The 27,703-nt window shown below is 50.7% G+C and overlaps 1 protein-coding gene across 4 annotated transcripts in view; it reads right to left on the bottom strand.

The window, feature by feature from the left end:
* The window catches only part of CLIP2 (CAP-Gly domain containing linker protein 2), a 114,339-nt gene that overhangs the window by 7,500 nt on the left and 79,136 nt on the right, over positions 1 to 27,703 (bottom strand). For 2 of the 4 annotated variants that reach the window (XM_001150007.6, XM_009453299.5), the window contains exons 9-14: positions 24,425 to 24,529; positions 20,646 to 21,581; positions 16,606 to 16,663; positions 10,870 to 10,953; positions 8,228 to 8,384; positions 1,210 to 1,369 (exon numbers count right to left, since the gene is read on the bottom strand). In XM_001150007.6, coding sequence (XP_001150007.1) covers positions 1,210 to 1,369; positions 8,228 to 8,384; positions 10,870 to 10,953; positions 16,606 to 16,663; positions 20,646 to 21,581; positions 24,425 to 24,529 — 1,500 coding nt within the window. The remainder of the gene's footprint in view (positions 1 to 1,209; positions 1,370 to 8,227; positions 8,385 to 10,869; positions 10,954 to 16,605; positions 16,664 to 20,645; positions 21,582 to 24,424; positions 24,530 to 27,703) is intronic. The other 2 variants (XM_531035.7, XM_054655783.2) reach the window with 1 other exon arrangement.

Consider the following 27,703-nt stretch of genomic DNA (forward strand, 5'->3'; position numbering starts at 1 on the left):
TGACCAGGCTCAGGCTTGTCCTGAGTGCTCATCACAGGAGGATGGGATGGGGATGGGGTGGTTTCTTTATTCTTTTTTTTTTGAGACAAAGTCTCACTCTGTCGCCCAGGCTGCAGTGCAGTGGCGCAATCTCAGCTCACTCCAACCTCCGCCTCCTGGGTTCAAGTGATTCCCCTGCCTCAACCTCCCAAGTAGCTGGGATTACAGGCGCACTCCACCATGCCCGGCTAATTTTTGTATTTTTAGCAGAGATGGGGTTTCGCCATGTTGGCCAGGCTGGTCTCGTACTCTTGACCTCAAGTGATCCGCCTGCCTCAGCCTCCCAAAGTGCTGGGATTACAGGTGTGAGCCATTGCGCCTGGCCAAGGGATGGGGATGGTCCTGTGCTATGCTACCAGCGTCACCTGCCTACCCCAACCCGTCTCTGCAGACTCAGTGAAGTCAGGTTCCTATTCATAATAGAAAAGAAATCTTGACTGGGCGCAGTGGCTGACACCTGTAATCCCACCACTTTGGGAGGCCGAGACAGGAGGATCACAAGGTCAGGAGTTCGAGACCATCCTGCCTAACACGGTGAAACCCTGTCTCTACTAAAAATACAAAAAAATTAGCCAGGCGTGGTGGCGGACGCCTGTAGTCCCAGCTACTTGGGAGGCTGAGGCAGGAGAATGGTGTGAACCAGGGAGGCAGAGCTTACAGTGAGCTGAGATCGCGCCACTGCACTCCAGCCTGGGCAACAGAGCGACACTCCGTCTCAAAAAAGAAAAAAAAAAAAAAAAAAAAATCTCAGCCACCCAGAATCCCAGGCTTGCTGTAGACTTTCAAGTTCTTGACTCCTTCCTGAGACTGATGTGTGAAGCCCCACTGCAGGACCCTGAGCAAGGAACTGGCTTGTGGTTGATTATTCCTCTGAACAGGGAGCTCTTTACCTGTATTGGCTCATCCTGCCTCTGGACAGGTCAGATAGGAAGTTTTCCTTTGCACCGTATCACACAGACTGCCACATAGGCAGGCATGATGTCTGCAAAAGCGGCTAGCCAGGGTCCCTCCACCTGCCTGTGGTCCTAGAAGATTTCAAATCCTCACCATGACTCAGCTGTCCCTGGGGTCATTCCAGGAGGTCTCCAGTCTCCATGGCCTGACAGCAAGGCTAGCCCAGCCCCACCCGGACTAGTGCCCCTGCCCCTAGGCCACCCCTACCCCACATACCAGCCCGGTCAGCTTTTCACGCAGGCCCCGGATGTCATCCTTGAGTTTCTGCTCCTTGATCCGCCACTCAGCCTTGTGTACCTCGCGGCTCAGGTCCCTCTCCGGCCCTGGGGAGTGACGATTGGCCTCCAGCAGCAACACCCGCAGTTCGTTCAGGCTCCTGGGGGTGAGGCGGGCACAGAACCACTGCACTCAGCCCCGGCTCCTCCAGCTCCCACACTCTAGCAATTTGCCAAGTGTCCAGGGGCTGACCAGCTGGTGGGGGACATGGGCTACTAGATGGCATCTGTGCCACGAGGGGCCACAGTAGACACAATTCAACCAAAGCCCAAGAGGGGCCAGTATTTGGGGCTGGGATGGTCCTGAGGACTTGACCTTTCCTAGAGTACTTTTTAAAGTTGTTGTTGGGGGAGTGCAAAGCACAGTGGCTCACGCCTGTAATCCCAGCACTTCAGGAGGCCGAGGTGGGCGGATCATTTGAGGTCAGGAGTTTGAGACCAGCCTGGCCAACATGGTGAAACCCCATCTCTACTAAAAATACAAAAATTAGCCAGTCGTGGTGGTAAGTGCCTGTAATCCCAGCTACTCGGGCAGCTGAGGCAGGAGAATCACTTGGACCTGGAAGGTGGAGGTTGCAGTGAGCCAAGATCGTGCCATTGCACTCCAGCCTGGGCAACAGAGCAAGGCTGTCTCAAAGAAAATAATAATAAATAAAATTTTTAAAGAAAAGACAATATATTTGTTTAATTAAAACACACACACACACATAACCCCAAAACATTTACCCAAGAAATCTCATGAGGCAAGACATTTTATCTATTTTTTAAAAATAGAGACAGGGTCTTGCTATGTTGCCCAGGGTCATCTTGAACTCCTGGCCTCAAGTGATCCTCCCGCCTTGGCTTCCCAAAATGCTGGGATTACAAGTTTGAGCCACCACCCCTGGCCAGCAAGACATTTTAAATACCTGATGTCAAATGGGTTTTATCTCCCATGTCACCTCTTAATCAACTGACAGGATCTACCTGGAGTACTATGATGATAATGGTTCTGAGGCCACATTTGGGGTCTGCAGGAAACAGTGCAGTGATCGATTGGTAATGCCTGCCATGGGCATAGGCAGGAGCACATGCACCCCTATGCCCTAGCGTTTTCCCTTGCCTGCAACTACTACAGAGGGGAAAACTCCCTTACTAGGTGGCCACGGGTAGAGAACAGTGGAAATCTGCTGGCACAGCTCCCTTCCCTTTCCTCCTCCTTCCTGCTATGATGTATGATGTGATGGCTGGACTTTCAGCAGCCACCTTGCAACCATGAGGCAGGGAGCACTGCAAAGGTGTTGGCACTGAGATCTTAAGCTCCTGAACCAACTGCCAGTCACAGCTACCTCCAGATTTCTTGTTATGTAAGAAAAGGAAATCTCTGCTACTTTAATCTGCTGTTTGATGGATGTGACATCACTGTCACCAAAGCATTCCTAGCTGATCTCCCACCTCCATCCTAAGCACTGCAGGAGTGTGGAGGAGCCCACGGTGGCCTGTATCAATCAAGAAAGGCTTCAAGGAAGAAGTGACAATGTGCTAAGCCCTGAAGAATGAACTGGACTTAGCAAACTGGCCAAAAAGAAGGTATCTCTGGCCAGGCATGGTGGCTTATGCCTGTAATCCCAGCACTTTGGGAGGCTGAGGAGGACAGATCACCTGAGGTCAGGAGTTTGAGACCAGCCTGGCCAACATAGCAAAACCCTATCTCTACTCAAAATACAAAAATTAGCTGGGTGTGGTAGCACATGCCTGTAATCCCAGCACTTTGGGAGGCCAAGGCGGGCAGATTACTTGAGGTCATGAGTCAAGACCAGCCTGTCAACATGGTGAAACCCCGTCTCTACTAAAAATACAAAATTAGCCGGGCGTCGTAGCGCATGCCTGTAATCCCAGCTACTTGAGAGGCTGGGGCAGGAGAATTGCTTGAACCCAGGAGGCAGAGGTTGCAGTGAGCCAAGATTGCGCCACTGCACTCCAGCCTGGGTCACAGAGCAAAACTCCGTCTCAGAAAAAAAAAAAAAAGAAGAAGAAAAAGAAGGTATCCCAGAAGGGAGGAATCTCATAACTGATGAGAGCTGAAGGATGGAAGGAGGCTGTTGACAGCAGGGAGACGGGGACAAGGCCCTCTGGGAAAGAGGAAATGTGGCTTCAGATGACAGGGAAAATTCAGAGACAATGGATAAAGACCCAAAACTCCAGGAAGTTCTATCGAGACTTAGTGGAGGGGCATCCTGTGGCTGAGACAGGGCGGAAAGCTTCCTCGGAGAAGGTGAGACCAGGCAGGGCACCAAGAATAACTTTTCCACTTAGGATGGGAGACAGGGGAGGGAGGGCAGCCCTGGAACCCTGGCCAGGGGCCTGGCTGGTTTGTTCCTGCTGGAAAAAGCACAGGCTGCATCTGCAGAGGGCAGTGTTGTTCTGGAAAATTCCTAGATTGCCTCATCGCATCTGTTTCCTTCCTGGGCAGGGCTACAGTTTCTAGAAAGGTGTTAGATTTGTAGCAAATGTAGCTAGAGCAACTCCTAATCTGTATAGAAGGAAAGGAGGTAGCATTTCTTCTTTTACAAAAGGATGTCTGTGCTTCAAAGAGACTCCTTTAACTCGGGTTGAAATGCAAATGCTGGGCCCGGCAGAGTGGCTCACACCTGTATTCCCAGCACTTTGGGAGGCTGAGGCGGGTGGATCACCTGAGGTCGGGAGTTCGAGACCAGCATGACCAACATGGAGAAACCCCATCTCTACTAAAAATACAAAATTAGCCGGGCATGGTGGCACATGCCTGTAATCCCAGCTACTCGTAAGGCTGAGGCAGGAGAATCACTTGAACCTAGGAGGTGCAGGTTGCAGTGAGCAGAGATTGTGCCACTGCACTCCAGCCTGGACAACAAGAGCAAAACTCCGTCTCAAAAAAAAAAAGAAATGCAAATGCTGGGCCCGGTGCCGTGGCTCATGCCTGTACTCCCAGCACTTTGGGAGGCAGAGGCAGGCAGATCACTTGAGGTTAGGAGTTGGAGACCAGCCTGGCCAACATAGTGAAACCCTGTCCCTACTAAAAATTAGCTGGGCATGGTGATGGGCGCCTGTAATCCCAGCTACTCGGGAGGCTGAGGCAGGAGAATCGCTTGAACCCAGAAGGTGGAGGTTGCAGTGACCTGAGATCGCACCACTGTACTGCAGCCTGGGCAACAGAGTAAGACTCCGTCTCAAAAAAAAAAAAGCAAATGCTTACAGGGGCTGGGGAATTGGGAGTAAGAAAAATAATGAAGGGAAAGTGGGGCCTCCCCAGGAGACTCAGGGGGCCCACGCCCATCAGAAGGGGGCAGGGGCTCCCCAACTATGATGGGGTGATCGCCATGCTGGAAGTCTGTCCTGTGTTGTTAGGTCTTGCCATTTGTTATTTTTTAAAATTGTGTTTATTATGATTATTATTTTTGAGACAGAGTTTCACTCTTGTTGCCCAGGCTGGAGTGCAATGGCACGATCTTGGCTCACTGCAACCTCCACCTCCTAGTTCAAGTGATTCTCCTGCCTGAAGTAGCTGGGATTACAGGCGTGCTTCACCATACCTGGATAATTTTTGTATTTTTAGTAGATATGGGGTTTCATCATCTTGGCCAGGCTGGTCTCGAACTCCTGACCTCAGGTGATCTACCTGCCTCGGCCTCCCAAAGTGCTGGGATTACAGGCGTGAGCAGCCACCACACTCAATCTTTTACTTATTGTTTTTTGAGACAGGGTCTTGCTCTGTCGCCCAGGCTGTGGTATGATCATGGCTTACTGAGTCTCCACTTCCTGGGCCCAAGTAATCCTACTACCGCAGCCTCCTGAGTAGCTGGGACCTACAGGTGTGTGCTCCACGCCCAGCTATTTTCTTTTCTTTTCTTTTCTTTTTTTTTTTTTTGAGATGGAGTCTCACTCTGTCGCCCAGGCTGGAGTACAGCGGTGTGATCTTGGCTCACTCCAAGCTCCGCCTCCTAGGTTCACGCCATTCTCCTGACTCAGCCTCCCGAGTAGCTGGGACTACAGGTGCCCACCACCACGCCTGGCTAATTTTTTGTATTTTTAGTAGAGACAGGGTTTCATCGTGTTAGGCAGGATGGTCTCGATCTCCTGACCTCGTGATCTGCCTGCCTCGGCCTCCCAAAGTGCTGGGATTACAGGCGTGAGCCACTGCGCCCAGCCACGCCCAGCTATTTTTCTATTTTTTTGTAGAGATGGGGTCTTGCTGTGTTGCCCAGGCTGGTCTTGAACTCCTCAGCTCAAGTGATCCTCCAGTCTCCGCCTCCCAAAGTGCTGGGATTTCAGGTGTGAGCCACCATGCCATGCCAGATCTTCCCATTTTTTAAGGGAATGTGGAGAAATCTGGCTTTTCTGTAACATTTGATTTTTATTTTCTTTAATTAATTAACCTTTTTTCTTCTTCTTCTTCTTTGAGACAGAGTCTCACTCTATTGCCCAGGCTGGAGTGCAGTGGCACAATCTCGACTCACTGCAACCTCTGCCTCCCGGGTTCAAGTGACTCTCCTGCCTCAGCCTCCTGAGTAGCTGGGACTACAGGTGCGTGCCACCATGCCTGGCTAATTTTTGTATTTTTAGTAGAGATGGGGTTTCGCCATGTTGACCAGGCTGGTCTCAAGCTCCTGAGTTCAAGTGATCCGCCCGCCTTGGCCTCCCAGAGTGCTGGTATTACAGGGGTGAAGCACTGCGCCTGGCCCCATCTTCTGATTTTTAATTGTTAGTCTAATTTCTTAAAGGCTCAGAGGGACCACACAAACCATGTCTATCGACTGAATCTAGCTCATTGGATGCTAAAGTGTGTTCTGAGGAAATCCCAGTGGGTCCCTTAAAACCTTTTCAAGGGATCTATGGCTCAAAACTATTTTTGTAATAATAACAAAACTATTTTCATTACTTCTCTTCAGAATACAATAGGTTTTTTCTGGGGCTAGTAGACATACTAACCATGATCTGAAAAGGATATTCAAATACTCCTTTCTTTTCTAACTACATATCTATGTAAGATCAGATTTTTAGAACATAGTTCAACCAAAAGAGCAAATTGCAAAGATGGAACATGGAAAAAGATGCCAGAATCTAGTTTCTCCTATTAAGCCCCAATATTCAAGGATTTTGCAAAAATTTGAAATAATGCCACTCTTCCCAGTAAATATTTTTTGTTTTGGAAAATAGTTACTTTTTTTTTTTGATGGAGTTTCGCTCTTGTTGCCCAGGCTGGTGTGTAGTGGCGCAATCTCGGCTCACTGCAACCTCCGCCTTCCGGGTTCAAGAGATTCTCCTGCCTCAGCCTCCCGAGTAGCTGGGATTACAGGTGCCTGCCAACACGCCTGGCTAATGTTTTGTATTTTTAGTAGAGACAGGGTTTCGCCATGTTGGACAGGCTGGTCTTGAACTCACGACCTGAGGTGATCTGCCCACCTCGACCTCCCAAAGTGCTGGGATTACAGGCAGGAGCCACCCCGCCCAGTCCCCCACCCACCCCCCCCACCCCCCGCCAGAAAATAGTTACTTTTTATCAAAAGCATGCTACTTATGTTACATGCAATTGGCTTATTAATTTTATTTTTTGAGACAGGGTCTTACTGCCACCGCCCAGGCTGCAGTGCAGTAGCAAGACCTTGGCTCACTGCAGCCTCGACTTGCCACCTAAGGTGATCCTCCCACCTCAGCATCCTGAGTAGCTGGGATTACAGATGTATGCTACTACGCCCAGTTAAATTTTGTGTTTTTGGTAGAGAGGGGGTTTTGCCATGTTGCCCAGGCTGGTCTCAAAGTCCTTGGCTCAAGTGATCCTCCTGCCTCAGCCTTCTAAAGTGCTGGGATTACAAGTGTGAGCCACCACGCCCGGCCTGGCTTCTTATTTTAAGATGGATTCGTATCTTACACTTTTTCAGTCTTAATTCTAATATGGTAAATATAGAATAAACAAACAAAAGCTCTTTGGGGATCCTCAATAATTTTTAGGAGTTTAAAGGGGTCCCTGAGACCAAACATTTTGGGGAGGCATTAATCTTTTCTTTCTTTCTTTTCTTTCCTTTCCTTTCCTTTCTTTCCTTTCTTTCCTTTCCTTCCTTTCCTTCCTTTCCTTCCTTCCTTCCTTTCTTTCTTTCTTTCTTTTTTTTTTTTTTTTTTAAAGAGACAGGGTTTTGCTCTATTGCCCAGGCTGGAGTGCAGTGGTATGACATAGCTGACTGCAGCCTCGAACTCCTGGGCTCAAGAGATCATCCTGCCTCAGCCTCCCAAGTAGCTAGGACTACTGGTGCATACCACCAGGCTTGGCTAATTAAAAGAAAAAAAAAAAAACTTTATTATTATTTTTTTTTGAGATGGAGTCTTGCTCTGGTCACCCAGGTTGGAGTGCAGTGGCATGATCTCAGCTCACTGCAGCCTCCTCCTCTCGGGTTCAAGGAAGTCTCATGCCCCAGCCTCCTGAGTAGCTGGGACTACAGGCACACACCACTACACCCAGCTAATTTCTGTATTTTTAGTAGAAACAGGGTTTCACCATTTTGGCCAGGCTAGTCTTGAACCCCTGACCTCAGGTGATCCGGCTGCCTCGGCCTCCCAAGGCGCTGGGATTACAAGTGTGAGCCACTGCACCCAGCCTAATTTTTTTTTTTTTTTTTTAGAGATAGGGGTCTCACTATGTTGCCCAGGCTGGTCTTGAACTCCTGGGCTCAATCCTCCTGCCTCAGCCTCCCAAAGTGCTGGGATTACAGGCATGAGCCACTGTGCCTGGCCCTACTCTTTTCTATAAGCTCTGCTTGGAAAACAGTGTAGAGGCTTTGGAGACTTTATCGGAGCTTAGAGGAGAGCAGGGTGATCGCTCGAGATCGGCCACCTGGCCTACCAGCTCTGCCCCCCTCTCTGCCCCAAGATAACATGAGCTAATGTCAAGAAGTGGAGCAAGGGCCAGGGCCACAGGGAAGACCCAGCCGGCCCCACGGCAGCCTCACCGCTCCTTCCGCAGCAGCTCCTGGCTGATGAGGACTAGCTGGCCCGAGGCGTCGTGGGTCTTCCGGGACACGGTCTCCAGCTCCGCCTCCAGGCGCCGCTTCTCCTTCAGGAGGGCGTCCACCTTCTTCTCGCCCGACTTACACTTGCTCTCCAGCGCTGGGGTCAGCCGGCAGGGAAGGGAGGAAGAGGATTGGGAACACGTGAGCTTCTGTCCCACCCAAGGGCAAAGACCTGGGCAGGGCGCTGATTCTCCCAGGGGATGAAGGTGACATACCCCACTGCATAGTTTTGGCGGTGTTTTTAGAGATTGGGTCTGGCTCTGTCACCCAGACTGGAGTACAGTGGCACAATTATAGCTCATTGCAGCCTCCAACTCCTGAGCTCAAGCAATCCTCCTGCCTCAGCCTCCTGAGTAGCTGGGACTACAGGAGTGCACCATCATACCTGGCGGTTTTTTTTTTTGGAGACAAAGTCTCACTCTGTCACCCAGGCTAGAGTGCAGTGGTACGATCTTGGCTCACTACAACCTCCGCTTCCTGGGTTCAAGCAATTCTTCTGCCTCAACCTCCCAAGTAGCTGGGACTACAGGCATGTGCCACCACACCTGGCTAATTTCTGTATATTTAGTAGAGATGGGGTTCACCATGTTGACCAGACTGATCTCGAACTCCTGACCTCAAACAATCCACCCAACTTGGCCTTCAAAAGTGCTGGGATACAGATGTGAGCCGCGGTGCCCGGCCAAATTTTTTTTTTTTTTTTGAGACGGAGTCTTGCTATTGTCGGCCCAGGAGTGCAATGGCATGTTCTCAGCTCACTGCAACCTCCGCCTCCCGGGTTGCAGCAATTCTCCTGCCTCAACCTCCCAAGTAGCTGAGATTACAGGTGCCCACCACCATGCCTGGCTAATTGTTTTTTTTGTGTGTGTGTGACAGAGTCTCACTCCGCTGCCAGGCTGGAGTGCCATGGCACAATCTCGACTTACTGCAACCTCTACCTCCCGGGTTCAAGTGACTCTCCTGCCTCAACCTCCTGAGTAGCTGGGACTACAGGTGCACGCTACCACGCTCAGCTAATTTTTTTGTATTTTTAGTAGACACGGGATTTCACCATGTTGGCCAGGCTGGTCTGAAACTCCTGACCTCAGGTGATCTACCTGCTTCGGCCTCCCAAATTGCTGGGATTACAGGCCACCATGCCCAGCCCCGGCCAAATTTTTGTATGTTTCATAGAAATGAGGCCTCACAATGTTTCATAGGCTGGTCTCGAACCCCTGGCCTCAAGCAAACCTCCCTCCTCGGCCTCCCAAAGTGCTGAGATTATAGGCATGAGCATCGCTCATGGCCTCCACTGCATAATTTTAAAAGCACCATTGGTCTCAGTTGTCCCTACAAGCCAGGTGGCAAGGGGCCTGAGAGAACAGGTACAATAAACAGATCAATCCTCGCCAAGCACAGCAGCTGCTTGGGCTCCTGGTGTGGGGAGCGATATCACACGTGTGTTTACACTGTCGCCTGGATTAGGAAGAGCTTCACCTTCACCTTGGCCTTGGAGGAGTCTGAGGTCCACTGACCTTTTTTGGGGCCAATTCTGCCTTGTACTGGGGGATGGACAGAAGACAGGTTGGCAACCATTTCCGAGGTGGGGGGCTGTCTCATGCCCACCACCACTGGTGTTCTGGTGAACAAGAAGCAGGGCCAGGGGCCGGGCGTGGTGGCTCACACCTGTAATCACAGCACTTTGGGAGGCCAAGGCAGGTGGATCACCTGAGCTCAGGAGTTGGAGACCAGCCTGGCCAACATGGTGAAACCCCATCTCTACTAAAAAAATACAAAAATTAGCCGGGCGTGGTGGTGAGCGCCTGTAATCCCAGCTACTCAGGAAGCTGAGGCAGGAGAATCGCTTGAACCCGGGAAGTGGAGGTTTCAGTGAGCTGAGATTGCACCACTGCACTCCAGCCTGGGTGACAGAGTGCAACCCGTCTCAAAAACAAAAGCAAAAAGAGAGAGAGAGAGAGAAACCAGAAAGTCTTCAGGACCAGAAAGAGGGAACCTGGGATAGAATTTCAGGACACAGAGAACACAGAGCTGGCTCTGGGGACAGAAGCTGGTGGGGAGGCATTATAGGATGGACCACATGTGGGCCACTCACTGCTCCCCAGGTACATGTCTGTCTGGTGCAGGTGACCTGGCCCTGGCCCTTTTTTTTTTTTTTTTTTTTTTTGAGATGGAGTCTCGCTCTGTCACCCAGGCTGGAGTGCAGTGGCGCCATCTCGGCTCACTGGCAGCTCTGCCTCCCAGGTTCAAGCGATTCTCCTGCCTCAGCCTCCCGAGTAGCTGGGATTACAGGTGCATGCCACCATGCCCGGCTAATTTTTGTATTTTTAGTAGAGACGAGGTTTCACCATGTTGGCCAGGCTGGTCTCGAACTCCTGACCTCAGGTGATCCGCCTGCCTCGGACTCCCAAAGTGCTGGGATTACAGGCGTGAGCCACCGCGACCAGCCAGTCCTTTTCTTCTTAAAGCAGAGTCGGGGAGGGGACCCTAAGCCAGGCCCCGACCCACTCCATGCTCAATTGGCAGCTGAATGGCACGGCCCCAGTGAAAGCCCCCCGCATCTGCCCTGCGGGAGGGAGACTTACCACTTACTTGGGCCCTGAGCATCTCGGTCTGGGAGGTCAAGGCTGTCACCTCTTTGTCCCTCTTGTTCAGCTTGTCCTGCAGGCCTAGGGGAGAGAGGAGAGACGACAAGCATCAATGCTCCTGGCCCAAACCAGCAGTGGGTAGGGCCGTGGCCCTCCCACAGGAGCTCTGTGACGAGGTCACACTTGGCCTCCAGGGTCCAAGTTCTTCCTCACTCCAGCCGTTTCGCTGGGTAACCCCTCCTGAAGAAGAGGACCTGACACTGGCCGGGCGTGGTGGCTCATGCCTGTAATCCCAGCACTTTAGGAGGCCGAGGCCGGCGGATCACCTGAGGTCAGGGGTTCAAGACAAACATGGTGAAACCGAGTCTCTACTAAAAATACAAAAATTAGCTGGGCATAGTGGCAGGTGCCTGTAATCCCAGCTATTAGGGAGGCTGAGGCAGGAGAATCGTTTGAACCCGGGAGGCAGAGGCAGCAGTAAGCCAAGATAGTGCCATTGCACTCCAGCCTGGGCGACACAGCGAGACTCGGTCTCAAAAAGAAAAAAAAAAAAAAAAGAGGCTGGGCGAGGTGGCTCATGCCTATAATCCCAGCATTTTGGGAGGCCAAGGCAGGTGGATCACCTGAGGTCGGGAGTTCGAGACCAGCCTGACCAACATGGAGAAACCCCATCTCTACTAAAAATACAAAATTAGCTGGGCGTGGTGGTGCATGCCTGTAATTCCAGCTACTTGGGAGGTTGAGGCAGGAGAATCGCTTGAACTTGGGAGGCAGAGGTTGCGGTGAGCTGAGATCGCACCATTGCACTCCAGCCTGGGCAACAAGAGCAAAACTCTGTCTCAAAAAAAAAAAAAAAAAAAGAAGACCCGACACTATGTGGTCTTAGGTAACCTGTCACAGCCTTAGTCCCCTCAAGTGAAAAACAGGGAAAACAATAACAGTGCTAACAGTGCTAACAGTGCCTAGGTCACCGGTCATGTGTATTCAAGCCTGGGTGCTCCTCACAGCCATAAAGGACAGAATGGATGCCAAGTACCCAGAAACATCTCCACCTTCTGCAAGTTAATTTATAAAGGGAATGTAATACCACTAAAAATACCAACACGATTTTAACTTTTTTTTTTTTTTTTTTTTTTTGAGACAGGTTCTCATTGTGTTGCTCAGGCTGGAGTGGAGTGTGCAATCATAGCTCACTGCAGCCTCGACCCCCTGGGTTCAAGTGATCCTCCTTCCTCAGCCTCCCGAGTAGCTGAGACCACAGGCATGTGCCACCACATCTGGCTAATTTTTTATTTTTTATATTTTTGGAGACAGAGTCTCGCTCTGTCACCCAGGCTGGAGTGCAGTGGCGCCATCTCGGCTCACTGCAACCTCCACCTCCCAGGTTCAAGAAATTATCTTGCCTCAGCCTCCTGAGTAGCTGGGATTACAGGCATGCATCACCACACCCGGCTAACTTTTTTTTTTTTTTTTTTTTTTTTTGTATTTTTAGTAGAGACAGGGTTTCACCATGTCCGCCAGGCTGGACATGAACTTTTGACCTCAAGTGATCCACCCACCTCGGCCTCCCAAAGTGTTGGGATTATAGGCATGAGCCACCGCGCCTAGCCTAATTGTTTATTTTTTGAAGAGACAAGGTCTTACTATGTTTCCCAGGCTGGTGTTGAACTCCTAGGCTCAAGTGATCTTCTTGCCTCAGCCTCTTAAAGTCCTGGGATTACAGTGTGAGCCACTGCGCCCAGCCTGATTTAAAATTTTGGTGGAACTAGATGTGCCGATTTTAAGTCACTTATAAAAATGAGCAAGAATACCCAAGAGTTTGGCAGTTCCTCAAAAATTTAAACATTGAATTACCATATGAGGCCAGGCGCAGTGGCTCACGCCTGTTATCCCAGCACTTCAGGAGGCCGAGGCAGGTGCATCAATTGAGGCCAGGAGTTCAAGACCAGTCTGGCCAACATTGCGAAACCCTGTCTCTACTAAAAATACAAAAATTAGCCAGGCGTGATGGCGCACACCTTTAATCCCAACTACTCAGGAGACTGAGGCAGGAGAATCGCTTGAACCTGGGAGGCGGAGGTTGCAGTGAGCCAAGATTGCGCCACTGCACTGGGTGACAGAGTGAGACTCCATCTCAAAAAAAAAAAAAAAAAAAAAATCATATGACCTAGCATTCTACTCTTCTAGGTATATACCCCAAAGCACTGAAAACAGGTACTTAACAAGTACATGCATATCTATATTCTTAGCAGCATCATTCACAATAGCCAAAAGGTGGAAACAACCCAAATGCCCATCAACTGAGGAATGGATCAACAAAATGTGGTATGTCCATACAATGGAATATCATTTGGCCACAAAAAAGAATGAGGTTCTTTTTTGTTTTGTTTTGTTTTGTTGTCGTTGTTGTTGTTTGAGATGGAGTCTCACTCTGTCACCCAGGCAGGAGTGCAGTGGCGCGATCTTGGCTCACTGCAACCTCTGCCTCCCAGGTTCAAGTGATTCTCTCTGCCTCATCTTCCTGCGTAGCTGGGATTCCAGGCGCACACCACCACACCCAGCTAATTTTTGTATTTTTAGTAGAGACTGGGTTTTACCATTTTGACCAGGCTGGTCTCGAACTCCTGACATGAAATGTTCCAAATAGATAAATCCACAGAGATAGAAAGTAAATTAGTGGTTGTGATGGGCTGGGGGGAGAGGAGGATGGAGAAGCACTGCTAGTGGGTATGGGTTCTCCTTTTGGGGTGATGAGAATGTTTGTTTTTTCTTTATTTCTTTTTCTTTTCTTTTGTAGAGATGGGTTTTCACCATGTTGTCCAGGCTGGTCTTGAACTCCTGACTTCAAGCAATTCTCCTGCCCGGGCCTCCCAAAGTGCTGGAATTACAGGTGTAAGCCACCAAATCCAGCCCATGAGAATGTTTTGGAAACCAGACAGAAGTGCTGGGTGTACTACATTGTTGACTGCGCTAAATGCCATTGAAGTGTTTGCTTTAAAATGGCTGATTGCATGTTATGTTAATTTTTTTCATTTGTTAATTTTATAACAAACCTGCACATGTCTATTTTATGTTAATTTCAGCTTAGTTTTTAAACAATAGCCAAGAGAATTTTGATAAAGCAGAGAAGAACAAGCCATGCCAGAAATTACAACATAGACAAAGCTTGACTAATTAAAACATTATAGAATTGGCACATGAAGAGAATAACAAGTCATTGGAATAGAACAAAAGTCCAGAAATAGAGTCAATTACGTAAGTGAATTTAAGGACAATAAGGTTAGTAATTCCAATCAATGAGGGTTGGGGGGAGAAAATGACCATTTTCAAAAATAGTGTTGGGATAAGTGGGTATTCCTTTGGGAAAAAATAAAAATGGATCCTTATCTCACACCTTATATAAGGATGAATTCTAGATGGATCAGAGATTTCAGCATAGAAAATATGACAGAAAAGTACCAGAAGAAACTACTGGATACATTTTTTAAACTAAAAAAGAATTGATTTTTTTTTTTTTTTTTGGTGACAGGGTCTCACTCTATTGCTCAGGCTGGAGTGCAGTGGCATGATCGTAGCTCACTGCAGCCTCCACTTCCTGGGCTCAAGAGATCCTCCCGCCTCACCTTCCCAAGTATCTGGGACTATAGCTGCATGCCACCATACCTGGCTAATTTTTGGAGGGGGGTATTTTTTGTAGAGACAGGGTCTCACTATGTTGCCCAGGCTGGTCTTGAACTCCTGGGCTCAAGCAATACTCCTAACTCAGCCTCCCAAAGTGCTGGGATTACAAGTGTGAGCCACCATACCTGGCCTGATTTTTTAAATATCTGCATGGCCAACACCACCATAAGAAAAAAGTCAAAAGGCAAATGACAAAGTGGGGAAAATGTCTGCAATGTCATACATAAAGAGCTTCTAAAAATCAGCAAAAAGATCAATAACCCAATCAGAAAAAAATGGTCAAAAGACACAAATAGAAATGCAAATAGAAGCCGGGCATGGTGGCTCATGCCTGTAATCCCAGCACTTTGGGAGACCAAGGCGGGAGGATCATGAGGTCAGGAGTTTGAGACCAGCCTGGCCAACATAGTGAAACTCCATCTCTACTAAAAAAAAAAAAAAAAAAAATTAGCAGGGCATGGTGGCATGCACGTGTAGTCCCAGCTACTCAGGAGGCTGAGGCAGGAGAATTGCTTGAACCTGGGAGGTGGAGGTTGTGGTGAGCTGAGATCGTGCTACTGCACTCCAGCCTGGGCAACAGAGTGAGACTCTGTCTTAAAAAAAAAAAAAAAAAAAAAAAGACCAGCCTCAACATGGAGAAACCCCGTCTCTACTAAAAAAAAAAAAAACAAAAATTAGCCAGGCGTGGTGGTGCATGCCTGTAATCCCAGCTACTCAGGAGGCTAAGGCAGGAGAATTGCTTGAACCTGGGAGGCGGAGGTTGCAGTGAGCTGAGATTGCATCATTGCACTCCAGCCTGGGCAACAAGGGTGAAACTCCGTCTCAAAAAAAAAAAATGCAAATAGAAATACCTCTTAACTTCATCCACATAAGAGAAAGGTGAGTTGAAGTTACACCTTTTACCTTTCAGATTGGCAAAGATCACAAAGTCTGATCAAACGTTTTGTTGATGGAGTTTGAGGGGAAACAGGTTTTCAACCACAGCTGGTGGGAATTAAAATTGGTTGAGCCCAATGGAAGTCAAGGTAATTTTCTACAGTGGTGTTTGTAATTGACCAAGACTGGAAACAGTCTACCATCTTTGTAACTGACCAAGACTGGAAACAATCTGTGATTGTTATCGGAAACCAGCTAAATACACAATGGTACCTCCACACAACGGAATATTCTGTACCCTGTAAAAGAATGTACTACTGATAAGGAACTCTCTCCAAGATACATTGTTAAATGGAATAAATGAAGGAGCTGAAAGAATGGAAGATATGGTACCATTTGTGTCACTTGCTTGCTCGTACCTGCACAAAATATTTCTGGAAAGGGGATATAAAGAAGCTAACACTGCGCCTTCAGGGAGGGAAGAATAGAGAACAGGGAAGAGTTTGCCATATGCCCTTTGAACCATTTGAAGTTTAGACCTGTTTTTAAAGTTTAAACCAGCTAGGCACGGTGGCTTATGCCTGTAATCCCAACACTTTGGGAGGCCAAGGCGGGCGGATCACGCAGTCAGGAGATCGAGACCACCCTGGTCAACATGGTGAAACCCTGTCTCTACTAAAAATACAAAAATTAGCTGGGCATGGTGGTGCATGCCTGTAATCCCAGCTACTCGGGAGGCTGAGGCAGGAGAATCGCTTGAACCAGGGAGTTGGAGGTTGCAGTGAGCTGAGATCACACCACTGTACTCCAGCCTGGCGACAGAGCGAAACTCCGTCTAAAATAAATAAATAAATAAAAGTAAAGTATAAACTAAATAAATAAATAAAAATAAAATATAAACCAAACAAATAATAAGGTTTGATATTCCATTAAGTTTACTATTCCATTAAATCTGTTTCAAAAGAAAAAAAAGACAGCAACTTGGAAGGCTGGTGCAATGCCTATCCCTCCGTAAACTGGCCTCCTCCCTTGCAGGAGTACATAGCTCACAGCACACAGGAGATGACTCTTACCAAATGGCAGATGATGCAAACCAAAATGTGACCCAGCAGGAAGGCAGAGCCAGCCAGCCTCTTCCCAGAGCCCAGAGTCCCGCCCGGCCTGGTGGCCACTCACCCTCCACAGTTTCCTTCGTCCTGATCGTCTCCTCTGAAATGTCATTCGACTCAATCATCTGCAAAAAGAGCCCCTGTAAGGGGGATGCTCACCTCTGCCCCTTGGCCCCAGCCCCAGCCAGCCCAGCAAGCACACCTGCAGTTTGCACACCCTACTCCTACAAAGGGGGACCTCAGTGACGGACTCAGGGACTTGCTGCGGTGGCAGGGAGTGCAGACGTCCTCAGTCTGACCTCCCTGACAACAGAGGACCCCCATTCTGCACCCAGCTCTGCTGAAGGCCGCCTGTGTAGCTTATACATGAATACCTCCTACCCTTCCTTTGTTGAAAATGTTTATTATATTAAACAGATGGCTCCTTCCCTGCAACGCCTACAGAAATTTGTCCTGGGAATTTGTTTCTCTGTCTCCCAGAGACAAGACTTCTGGCCTCAGTTTCCCATCCATCAGACAAATATTGGCTGCTTTGGGTTAGTGTGTGCACAGCGTGCTTGGGGCCACCTCCTGAAGGGACTTCATTAAATGCTAGCTTCTTTCTCTCCAACATATCTTTTTAATAATAAACCCAGAGGCCAAAGAAGAAAAGACCTATTAAAAAAAAAATCAGCCTGGCACACATCACTATGACAAAAGTCAAAACACAACCAATAGGCTCCCTGCCACTCTTGGCAGGAGTTTCCAGTCTCCTGCCCAGGCTGGCTGTCCTCCGAGCCAGCCAGAGTCTGGCACTGCAGATCAGGGAAGCACAGAGCTGAGTAGGCAGTCACCTCTATCATCCTGCCCCTCATACTTCTGTTCATACATCCCAAGTCCCATTTGAGTCTCCATTAGTTGTAATGAACTAAGCCCCTTGGATCATAATTTATATACGATGCAGTAATGAGGCTCACACTAAATTTTTCTTTTTTTTTTTTTTTTTTGAGAAGGAGTCTCGCCCTGATATCCAGGCTAGAGTGCAATGGCTCAATCTCAGCTCACTGCAACCTCCACCTCCCGGGTTCAAGCGATTCTCCTGCCTTGGCCTCCCGAGCGAGTAGCTGGGATTACAGGTGCCCACCACCATGCCCAGCTAATTTTGGGGTTTTTTTATTATTATTTTTTGAGATGGAGTCTCACTCCGTCGCCCAGGCTGGAGTGCAGTGGCGTGATCTTGGCTCACTGCAACCTCTGCCTCCAGGACTCTGAAGCGATTCTCCTGCCTCAGCCTCCCGAGTAGCTGGGATTACAGGCACCCGCCACCATGCCCAGCTAATTTTTTGTATTTTTAGTAGAGACGGGTTTTCACCATGTTGGCCAGGCTGGTCTCAAACTCCTGACCTCAGGTGATCCACCTGCCTTGGCATCCCAAAGTGCTGGGATTACAGGTGTGAGCCACAGCACCTGGCCACTAAAATAATTTTTAAAATTCCCATATTTACTACCTGAGACCAAAAGTCCAGTTGTCCTTAGGCCTAAACCTCTGAACATGGGGACATATGCGTTTAGACTAAGCCCCAGTGTATACAGAAAATCAAGAGATGGGCTTTTTTTTTTTCCCAGACGGAGTCTCCCTCTGTTGCCCAGGCCGGAGTGCAGTGGCACGATCTTGGCTCACTGCAACCTCCACCTCCCGGGTTCAAGTAATCCTTGTGCCTCAGCCTCCTGAGTAGCTGGGATTACAGGTGTGAGCCACCGCGCCCGGCCAGGAGATGGGCTTTCTGGGGCCACTACTACTTCTTGGTCCAAGGGCACCTGTGAATGAGGGGCAGGGACTGGGGGAGGCATCCTCAGGCCTCTGTCCCCTATGCTCTGTGGAACCATAGCAACCTCAAACCTCCCCGCTCAGGGAATTCAGTTCCTGAGTTGCAGGCTGTTTCTGCCTGCCCTGAACAGCTAATCAGGCCATGTGCACGTAAGCTAATTTGGGTTTCTTCCTTTTCTTTCAGCCCAGGATCCTGGAAGAGCACTTGCTAAAAAAAAAAAATCCCTTCCTGGGAGAAGGGGCAGGAAGGCATGGGACCTCAAGGCATGATGCAAAAAGATTTCCTTTTAGACAAAAAAAGCACCCTGGATTCATTAGTCCTGAGAACTTACTGCCCACATGCTAAATTCTGGGTTTTTTTTGGTTTGTTTATTTTCTTGAGTCACAGCCTCACTCTGTCACTCAGGCTGGAGTGCAGTGGTGCAATCATAGCTCACTGCAGCCTCAAACACCTGGGTTCAAGTGATCCTCTTGCCTCAGCCTCCAGCGTAGCTGGGGACTACAGGTACACTACCACTGTACTCGGCTAATTTTTTATTTTTGTAGAGATGGGGTCTAACTATGTTGTCCAGGCTGGTCTCAAACTCCTGGCCTGAAGCAATCCTCCTGCCTCAGCCTCTCGAAATGCTGGAATTATAGGTGTGAGCCACCACACCCACCCCTAAATTCTGGTTTGAATATACATGAGGGTGGTCAGGTGCAGTACCTACTCCCTGTAATCCCAGCACTTTGGGAGGCAAAGGCGGGCAGACAGCTTGAGCCCAGGAGTTTGAGACCAGCCTGGGCAACATGAGGAAACCCCATCTCTACAAAAACTATAAAAATTAGCCAGGTGTGGTGGGGCACACCTGTGGTCCTGGCGACTTGGAAGGCTGAAGTGGGAGGCTCGCTCAAGCCTGGGAGGTTGAGACTGTAGTGAGCCATGATCATGCCACTGCATTCCAGCCTGGGAGACAGAACAAGACCCTGTCTCAAAAACAAAACCAAAAAAAAGGCCAGGGATGGTGCCTCACGCCTGTAATCCCAGCACTTTGGGAGGCCGAGGCAGGCAGATCACCTGAAGTCAGGAGTTTGAGACCAGCCTGGACTACCTGGCGAAACCCCACCTCTACTAAAAATATAAGAATTAGCTGGGCGTGGTGGTGCATGCCTGTAATTGCAGCTACTTGGGAGGCTGAAACAGGAGAATTGCTTGAACCTGGGAGGCGGAGGTTGCAGTGAGCCGAGATCCCACCACTGCACTCCAGCCTGGGCAACAAGAGCAAAACTCCATCTCAAAAAAAAAAAAAAAAAAAAATGTATGTGGGGGAACTGGAAACTCAAGAATCTCTGAGTACAATTTGTATACAGGCAAGAGTCCGTTGCTAGCCATCCCTCCTATGAATTAATTCCTGTTGTCTTGGGCACTCTCTGTCAGCCCCACAGGGAATGGGGTTGAACATCTCTGCCACTGAGAGGCTGTGGACCTGGGAAAGTCTTGGTTTGCTCACCTGTGAAATGGAGCCAGTATCAATCTAAGGATGTTAAGGTGAAATGGAGTCACATAGGGCCTGGCATAAGACGTGGTACCCAGAGCCACTCAAAAGGCCCTTCCTGGCCCTGGTGGAGTGGGCACAGCCCACCTGGGTGTTGACCTCCTCAGAGGGGCTGGGAGGATGGGTTCAGCTGAAGGAAGAAGGGGTAGATGCTTAAGGAATTTCTAGATTTGGAGCAAAATTGACATTGGTGACAGCGACCTCTTTAGGGCCACCCCCTCTAGCCTTCCAGACCCCACTCCGGGAACTCCCACATTCTGGGGAAGTACTTGTTGGCACCGTTGCTAAAGTCTCATTAGGACTGGCAGAAAGGGGGCTGCCGCTGATTCCCCAGGTGAGCTTCTGAGTTGGAGATGGGTGCCCCCAGGGGGATAGGCAGAGCTTGCCTTCAGGTCTGTGCCAGCCCCAGGGCACAGGGTCTGAGGTCCCGGGTCCTAGGAGCCCTGCACCCTAAGACATGTATGGGTAAATCAAAGCCCGTCCTCTGCACGGAGGTCCCATCTCTCCAGGTCTGCTCTGTGCGGGGGGATGCAGCCAGGTCAGCTCAGACCAGCTTCGGTTCTCCCTGGTCACCAGGGCGCACTGCCCCTCTAACAGAGGGCCAAGGACCTCCTCCTCCAAGCCAGGTGACCCCTTCCTTGACTGCCCCAGGCATGCTCTCGGGGACAAGGGAAATGCTTCCTGGGCTGCAGAACAGAGGTCAGCAAAAGGCCAAGCCCTCCCCAGCCCGACCCTCTCGCCCCAGCAGGAGGGGCAGGCGCCTACGTGGGTGTGCTGGGAGGAGCACAGGGCCTCGACCGCCTGGAGTCTGTTCTCAGCCACCAGGAGCTTCTCCCGCAAACTCTCGACCTCCTGTTTGCCCTGGGCTTCTGCCCGCTGCAGCCGCTCGTAGTCCAACATCTTCTTCTCGGCCAGCGAGATCTGCTCCTTGAGGAACTCGATAGCCTGCGCCTGGCCCCGGTACTCCACGTCCAGTTTTTCCAGCTCGTGCACACGCAGCTCGGCATCCCGGCGCTGGTCCTGGGCCTCCTGCAGCTCCAGCCGGTGCTGGCTGGCTTGCACCTCCAGCTGGGCCCGCCAGTGCCGCTGCAGCCCAGCCAGCTCCTCCTGGGCCTCCTGCAGCTTCTCCCGCAGGGCCTCCTTCTCCTTCACGTGCATGGCGGTCTCCAGGTCATGCTTGGCCTGCAAGTTACCCAGCTCCAGCTGGTGCTCCATCTTGATGCCCTCCATCACTGCCTTCAGCTCGCCGATCTCCTTCTGCTGGGCGCCTGGGCCCGAGTTCAGGGTGGCTTTGAGGTCCTCCAGGGACTTCTGGTGGTCCGAGGCCAGCGAGTCCAGCTTGGATTTCCAGTTGTCCATTAGCCCCATGTTCTCGCTGGTGGCCTGCTGAACCTTGTCCTTCAGGCCCGCCACCTCCTGTGCGTACTTCTCGTTGGCCGCGCGGAGCTTGTCCACCTCCGCCTGGTAGGCCTTCAGGGCCTTCTCGTATTTATCCCGCAGCACCCCGCTCTCCCTCTGGTGTTCCTTGCTGGCCGAGAGCAGCCGCTCCCGTAGCCGCAGGATCTCGGCGGCGTCTGGGTGGTCCGGGGGCGGGGGACCTGAGTGCAACAGGCACTGCTGGAGCTCCTCGATTTCACCTCGGCGCAGGGTGAGCTCCTCCTCCAGCTGCAGCACGCGCGACTTCTCGGCCACTGTGGTCAGCTGTGGGGAGAGAGGGAGACAGGGATCAGCGGGCTGGCTGTCTGGCTGGAAGGTAAGGAGGGCACAATGGTGGGGGCCGGGTAGGGGGTGTCCACTCGAGGGCACCAGCCCCAGCAGGTGGAGGTCATGGGAAGGGAAAGGCGCTCAGTCCCTCCTGAGTGCCGGCTGGATGTAGAGGCCTGGCCCATCACAGCATCCAGAAAGACTTCCCTGGCTGTACCCCAAAGATTCAGAGCCAACTGTCGCCACTCCTCTACCTAGGTGGCTTGGACAAATTGGTGGTTAAAAGAAACCACCTATTTGAGGTTACAGCATTTTTTTTTTTTTTTTTTTTTGAGTCTCGCTCCGTCAGGCAGGCTGAAATGCAGTGGCGTGATCTCACCTCACTGCAACCTCTACTTCCCAGGTTCAAGCGATTCTCCTGCCTCAGCCTCCCAAGTAGCTGAGACTACAGGCATGCACCACCATGCGCCTGGGGAATTTTTGTGTTTTTTTAGTAAAGATGGGGTGTCACTCTTTTGCCTAGGCTGGTCTCGAACTCCTAGCCTGAAGTGATCCACCTGCCCTGGCGTCCCAAAGTGTTGGGATTATAGGCATGAGCCACCGCCCAGCCTTTTTTTTTTTTTTTTTTAAAGAGACAGGGGTCTAGCTATGTTGCCCAGGCTGGAGTGCAGCCGTGCAATAATAGCTCACTGTACCCTCAAATTCCTGGGCTCAAGCAATCTTCCTGCCTCAGCCTCAAAAGCAGCTGGGACTCTATGGGCATGAGCCACCATGCCCAACTGAGTTAAAGTTCTTTGTATTTTTATTAAGAATTTTTTTTTTGGTTAACATTCTTTTTAAAGAACAGAGGCCACAGTGAATTTTGCATTATCCTGCCTTAGGAAGGATATCCAGCCCAAGGGGCTGGCTGGAGGCAGTGGCCAAGAAGGGTCCAGTTTAATGCTTAAAGCAGAAGAGGGTGCTCCCAGACCCATCTTTCAACAAAAAACTCTTAGAGGCTCCATTCTCCAAAAAACCACCTTGATCACATTGATGGTCATAGATATGAAAATGATATATTTTCAAGCTTTAAATCTATTACAAGCTTTAAACATTTTGTTTCTGAAGGTATCCTTTAGTTCAATAAACTTATTGTTTTGTTTTTTGGTTTTTGTTTTTTTCGAGATGGAGTCTCACTCTCTTGCCCAGGCTGGAGTGTAGTGGCACCATCTCGGCTCACTGCAACCTCCACCTCCCCGGTTCAAATGATTCTCCTGTCTCAGCCTCCCAAGTAGCTGGGACTACAGGCGTGCACCACCCCGCTCAGTTAATTTTTGTATTTTTAATAGAGACACGGTTTCACCATGTTGGCCAGTCTGGTCTTGAACTCCTGACCTCAGATGACCTCAGATGATTCACCAACCTTGGCCTCCCAAAGTGCTGGGATTACAGGTGTGAGCCACCACACCCAGCCCTGTTTTTGTGTTTTCATCAGGTTGAACCCTAGATCAAGATGCATTTGGAGGGCTCCGGCCCGTCCGCCGTGACTGGGTCAGTTTGTGCGTTCAGTCTTCATGCACATGAATGTGTACCGTACAAGCACATGGTCACTGAGCAATGGCCAGTGTGTGCAAATGGACCCTGTGTGTCTCCGGACACCTGCACACATGCACACAGCCACTTGTGCACGGAGGCCAACATGCAGAAACTGACCACTGCTCCTTCCACATCTACATACTGTTTATGGGGTGCTTTTCCAGTCATCACTTGCTGCCTGTTTTTGCTTGCTCTCAGAGGGACTGCTGGGGGGCCGGCTGGCTGTTCGCATGTGAGTGCCTGCACAGAGTGCTGGGTCCCAGGCGTGCATGGTAAGCCTGGAGGGGACTGCGGGGCCTGGAGCAGGGACTCAGAACCATGCCCTAGGAGTCTGGAAGCCTCACCCACAAGCAGAGCTGTTCCATGGCTCCAGGACCCATCATAGCACCATTCCCTGGGGACACCTCCACTCCCTCAAAAGCCCCACCCCTTCCTCAGCCCCAGGTCCTTCAGCCCAGCCCCCTCCTGCACCCCTGTTTCAGGCTCTCTGGGCCAGAGAAACCGGGAAGAGATCTGCAGTTCCTGACCTCCTTCCTCTCCCCAGCCTCCTCAGCTGGGGAGACAGGAGACATGGATCAGTGGTTTCTAGGTCTGCCTACATAGAGACAGGACATTCCCAGGAACTCCAACACTTTGTCATGGCAATGCATCGGGGAGACTGGGGGGTCTCACAGGACGTTCTCAGCTGCTGGGGCAATAAGCTGGGGAGCCAAGTCCCAAAAAACAAAGACCACCCCCACCCCCAACTCCACCCCAATAAGCAACACTGAGCCAGGGAACATAAGCACATTTCTTTTTGTTTTGTTTTTGAGGCGGACTCTCGCTCTGTCACCCAGGCTGGAGTGCAGTGGCACGATTTCAGCTCACTGCAACCTCCACCTCCCGGGTTCAAGCGATTCTCCTGCCTCAGCCTCCCAAGTAGCTGGGATCACAGGCATGAGCCACCACGCCCAGCTAATTTTTATATTTTTAGTAGAGATGGGGTTTCACCATGTTGGCCAGGCTGGTCTCGAACTCCTGACCTCAGGCGATCCACCCTCCTTAGCCTCCCAAAGTGCTGGGATTACAGGCGTGAGCCACCGCGCCCGGCCACATAAGCACATTTCTAAATCTTGACTTCCCTCCTCCAAGGGGATGCAAAAAAAAAAAAAAAAAAAAAATGATAGCAGCTAAAGAAAGAGAGTCAATAATGAAACAGAGAAGCCAGAGGGGGCATCAAAGGGCAAGGTGGCTGGCGGGCCAGGCGGGTGCGGTGGCGCGGTTACCCTGTTGTCCGCTAATTCTCGGAGCAGCCGCTCGGCCTGCGCCTTCTCCAGTAGCAGGCTCTGTTCCAGCTCCCCAATGCGCGCGTGCTCCAGCTGCGTCTGGGTCTGGTCCACCCAGGGTGGACACGGTAGGGGGGTGGGGGCGGGGACGCAGGGAGGGGGGCACAGGGAAGAAGAAGCCGGAGAGAGAGAGAAAGAGAGAGAGAGAGAGAGGAGGCGTCATCTTCCGTGAACAAGGCGAGGAGAGTAGATTCATGAGCCAGAATTGCTCAGCGAAAGAGAGGAAGTCTGGGGAGGCGAGGGGTGTGGGGCCTCATGCCCACCCCTTGCTGTGTCCCGGCTGGGTCAGTGTAGGGCGGTGGGGGCCTGCAGCCATCCTCCCTCGCTGGCCCCTGCTTGGGGTAGCAATGGGCACCTCGCTTTTCTGTCCCCCCCCCAACCCCCAACCAGCAGCCCTTGACCTTGAAGGTCCTCATCAAGGATCTGCTCCTGGGGAGGGGCCCATCCTGTTCCCGTTCCCCTGCAGGCTGTCACTGGTTGTAGGCAAAGCATCCTCCACATAGGAGACCCACAGGATGAGGAATAAATAAAGGACCCCGGGATTCCCGCTCGACTCCCCCCTGAGGCCTGTGCTAAAAGTGCAAGAACCCATAACACGAAAGATATTTCCAAAATATACCGGACCCCTCACGATCCTCTTGGCCCCAGCCTCCTTGGTGGAGGCCGGGCTGTGCCTCCCACTGCCGGGCCCCATTGGTGCCCACCCCCCCGGACCCCACAGAGGATGCCTGGTCTCCACAAATCACAAGGGCACTTTTGTCCCAGCTCGACAATATCCGCTTCATCTGCTGACAAAGGCCAGCATTCTCAGGGTGTCAAGACTGGCTTTTGCATTTCACAGAACAGATCTTGGAAGGGAAGCTGGGAGGGTGAGGACATTGGGAGCAGTTTGGAGACCCAAGTTCATCTTAGGGAGAAGCCAGAGGGTCCTCTTTATACTCCAGGAGAGAAGGGGTTAAAGCAGCTGCAGGGCAGTTCTGAAGGGGCGGGGCTTAGCAAAACAGCATCTAGGTGTGAAACCTGTATTAAAACCCCGGAAGCTTGTCTATTGGTGAAGGTGTAAACGGACATCACCTGATTAGAAATACTCCTGCAATTCATTAAGAGACATTGAGATGATTATGTCCTTTGGCCTATTTTATTTCTTGAATTTTCCTTAAGGAACAACAAAAAAAGTTCTCTCTCTCCCCTCCTCTCCTTCTCCTCCCTCTCCCTCTCTGTCCTTCCCTTTCTCTCTCCCCTCTCCTTCCCACTTTCTCTCTCTTCTTTCTCCCGCCCCCCGTCTCTCTCCCTCCTTTCTTTTTCCCTCTCTCCCTCCCTCTCTCTCTCCATTCCCCTCCCTCCCTCCTTCTCTCCTTCTCTTTTCCCCTCTCTCCCTTCCTGTCTCCCCTCTTTGTCTCCCTCCCTCTCTCTTTCTCTCCTCTCCCTCCCTCCCCCGCCTCTCCCGCCTCCCTCCTGGCAGTGTGTTCCAGTGCCAACAAGAAGTCAGCATGTCTCTTCCAGAAAATCACAAGCTCCATCCCAGCCACCCCTATCCCCGTCGGTGGGCACAACAGCCCTGTCTGGAACCCTCATAGATGGTGCATGATCCTACACACTGAACTGGTAGCCCGCACAGGCAAGAAAAAGCCTCCAGCTTCGCAATTTCAAGGGCAACTTCATTCGGTCCCACTCCAAAGGACTCCTCCCCTCAAACTTTTTTTTTTTTTTTTTTTTTTTTTTGAGGCATAGTTTCCCTCTTTCACCCAGGCTGGAGCGCAGTGGCGCGATCTCGGCTCACTGCAACCTCCACCTCCCAGGTTCAAGCGATTCTCCAGCCTCAGCCTCCCGAGTAACTGGGATTACAGGTGCCTACCATCATGCCCAGCTAACTTTTGTATTTTTGAGTAGAGACGGGGTTTCACCATGTTTGCTGGTCTCGAACCTCTGACCTCAGGTGATCTGCCCACCTCAGCCTCCCAAAGTGCTGGGATTACATGTGTGAGCCACCACGCCTGGCCCCTCAAGGGGTTTATATTCTGGGGGGCGGGGGAGGCAGATGCAAACCATAAAAGAATAGTGAAGATCATTCCAGACTGTGATTTGCACTATGAACAGAGCACTGGGGAGAGAGTAACTGGAATGAAGGTGAAATAGAGGAAACATGTAATTTACAGTGAGTTCTGAAGGATAAGAAGGACTCCTTGTACAAGGCAGGCACAAGAGGAAGAGGCGCAAGTGTTTCAGGCAGGGGAACTAGCATGTACAAAAGCTCAGAGGCAGGACACAGTTTGTGGTGTTCCAGAAAGAGAAAAGCCTGGTGTATGATAACTTAGGGGCAGGGGTGTGAGACAGGGCTGGGACAAGGCGGGGGGGGGGGGGGTGGTTGGGCCCTGGGGGTCTTCTCTGGCCCACTCTACAGAGCCTAGATGATATCTAGTGTCTCAGTGCTAGATGTGTGAGCAGGAAAGTGGCAGGATCTGATTTACATTTTTATTTTTAAATTAGTTTTTTTTTTTTTTGAGACGGAGTCTCGCTCTGTTGCCCAGGCTGGAGTGCAGTGGCGCGATCTTGGCTCACTGCAACCTCTGCTTCCTTGGTTCACACCATTCTCCTGCCTCAGCCTCCCGAGTAGCTGGGACTGCAGGCGCCCGCCACCACGCCCGGCTAATTTTTTGTATTTTTAGTAGAGACAGGGTTTCACCATGGTAGCCAGGATGGTTTCGATCCCCTGACCTCGTGATCCGCCCACCTCGGCCTCCCAAAGTGCTGGGATTACAGGCATGAGCCACCGCGCCTGGATTTTTTTTTTTTTTTTTTGAGGCAGAGTCTCGCTCTGTTACTCAGGCTGGAGTGCAGTGGAGGGAGCCTGGCTCAGCAACCTCTGCCTCCTGGGTTCAAGTGATTCTCCTGCCTCAGCCTTCCGAGTAGCTGGAATTACAGGCAAGCGCCACTATGCCCAGCTAATTTTTGTATTTTTAGTAGAGATGGGGTTTCGCCATGTTAGCCAGGCTGGTTTGGAGCTCCTGACCTCAAATGATCCGCTGGCCTTGGCTTCCCAAAGTGCTGGGATTACAGGTGTGAGCCACCGCACCCAGACATATTTTTAAATTTTTTATTTATTTATTTTTAGAGATGGGGTCTTGCTCTGTCACCCAGGCTGGAGTGCAGTGGTGCCATCATAGCTCACTGTAGCCTCAACCTCCTGGACTCAAAGGATCCTCCTGCCTCAGCCCCCCA

The sequence above is a fragment of the Pan troglodytes genome, chromosome 6 (assembly GCF_028858775.2).
Source record: "Pan troglodytes isolate AG18354 chromosome 6, NHGRI_mPanTro3-v2.0_pri, whole genome shotgun sequence".
NCBI classification, from domain to species: domain Eukaryota; kingdom Metazoa; phylum Chordata; class Mammalia; order Primates; family Hominidae; genus Pan; species Pan troglodytes.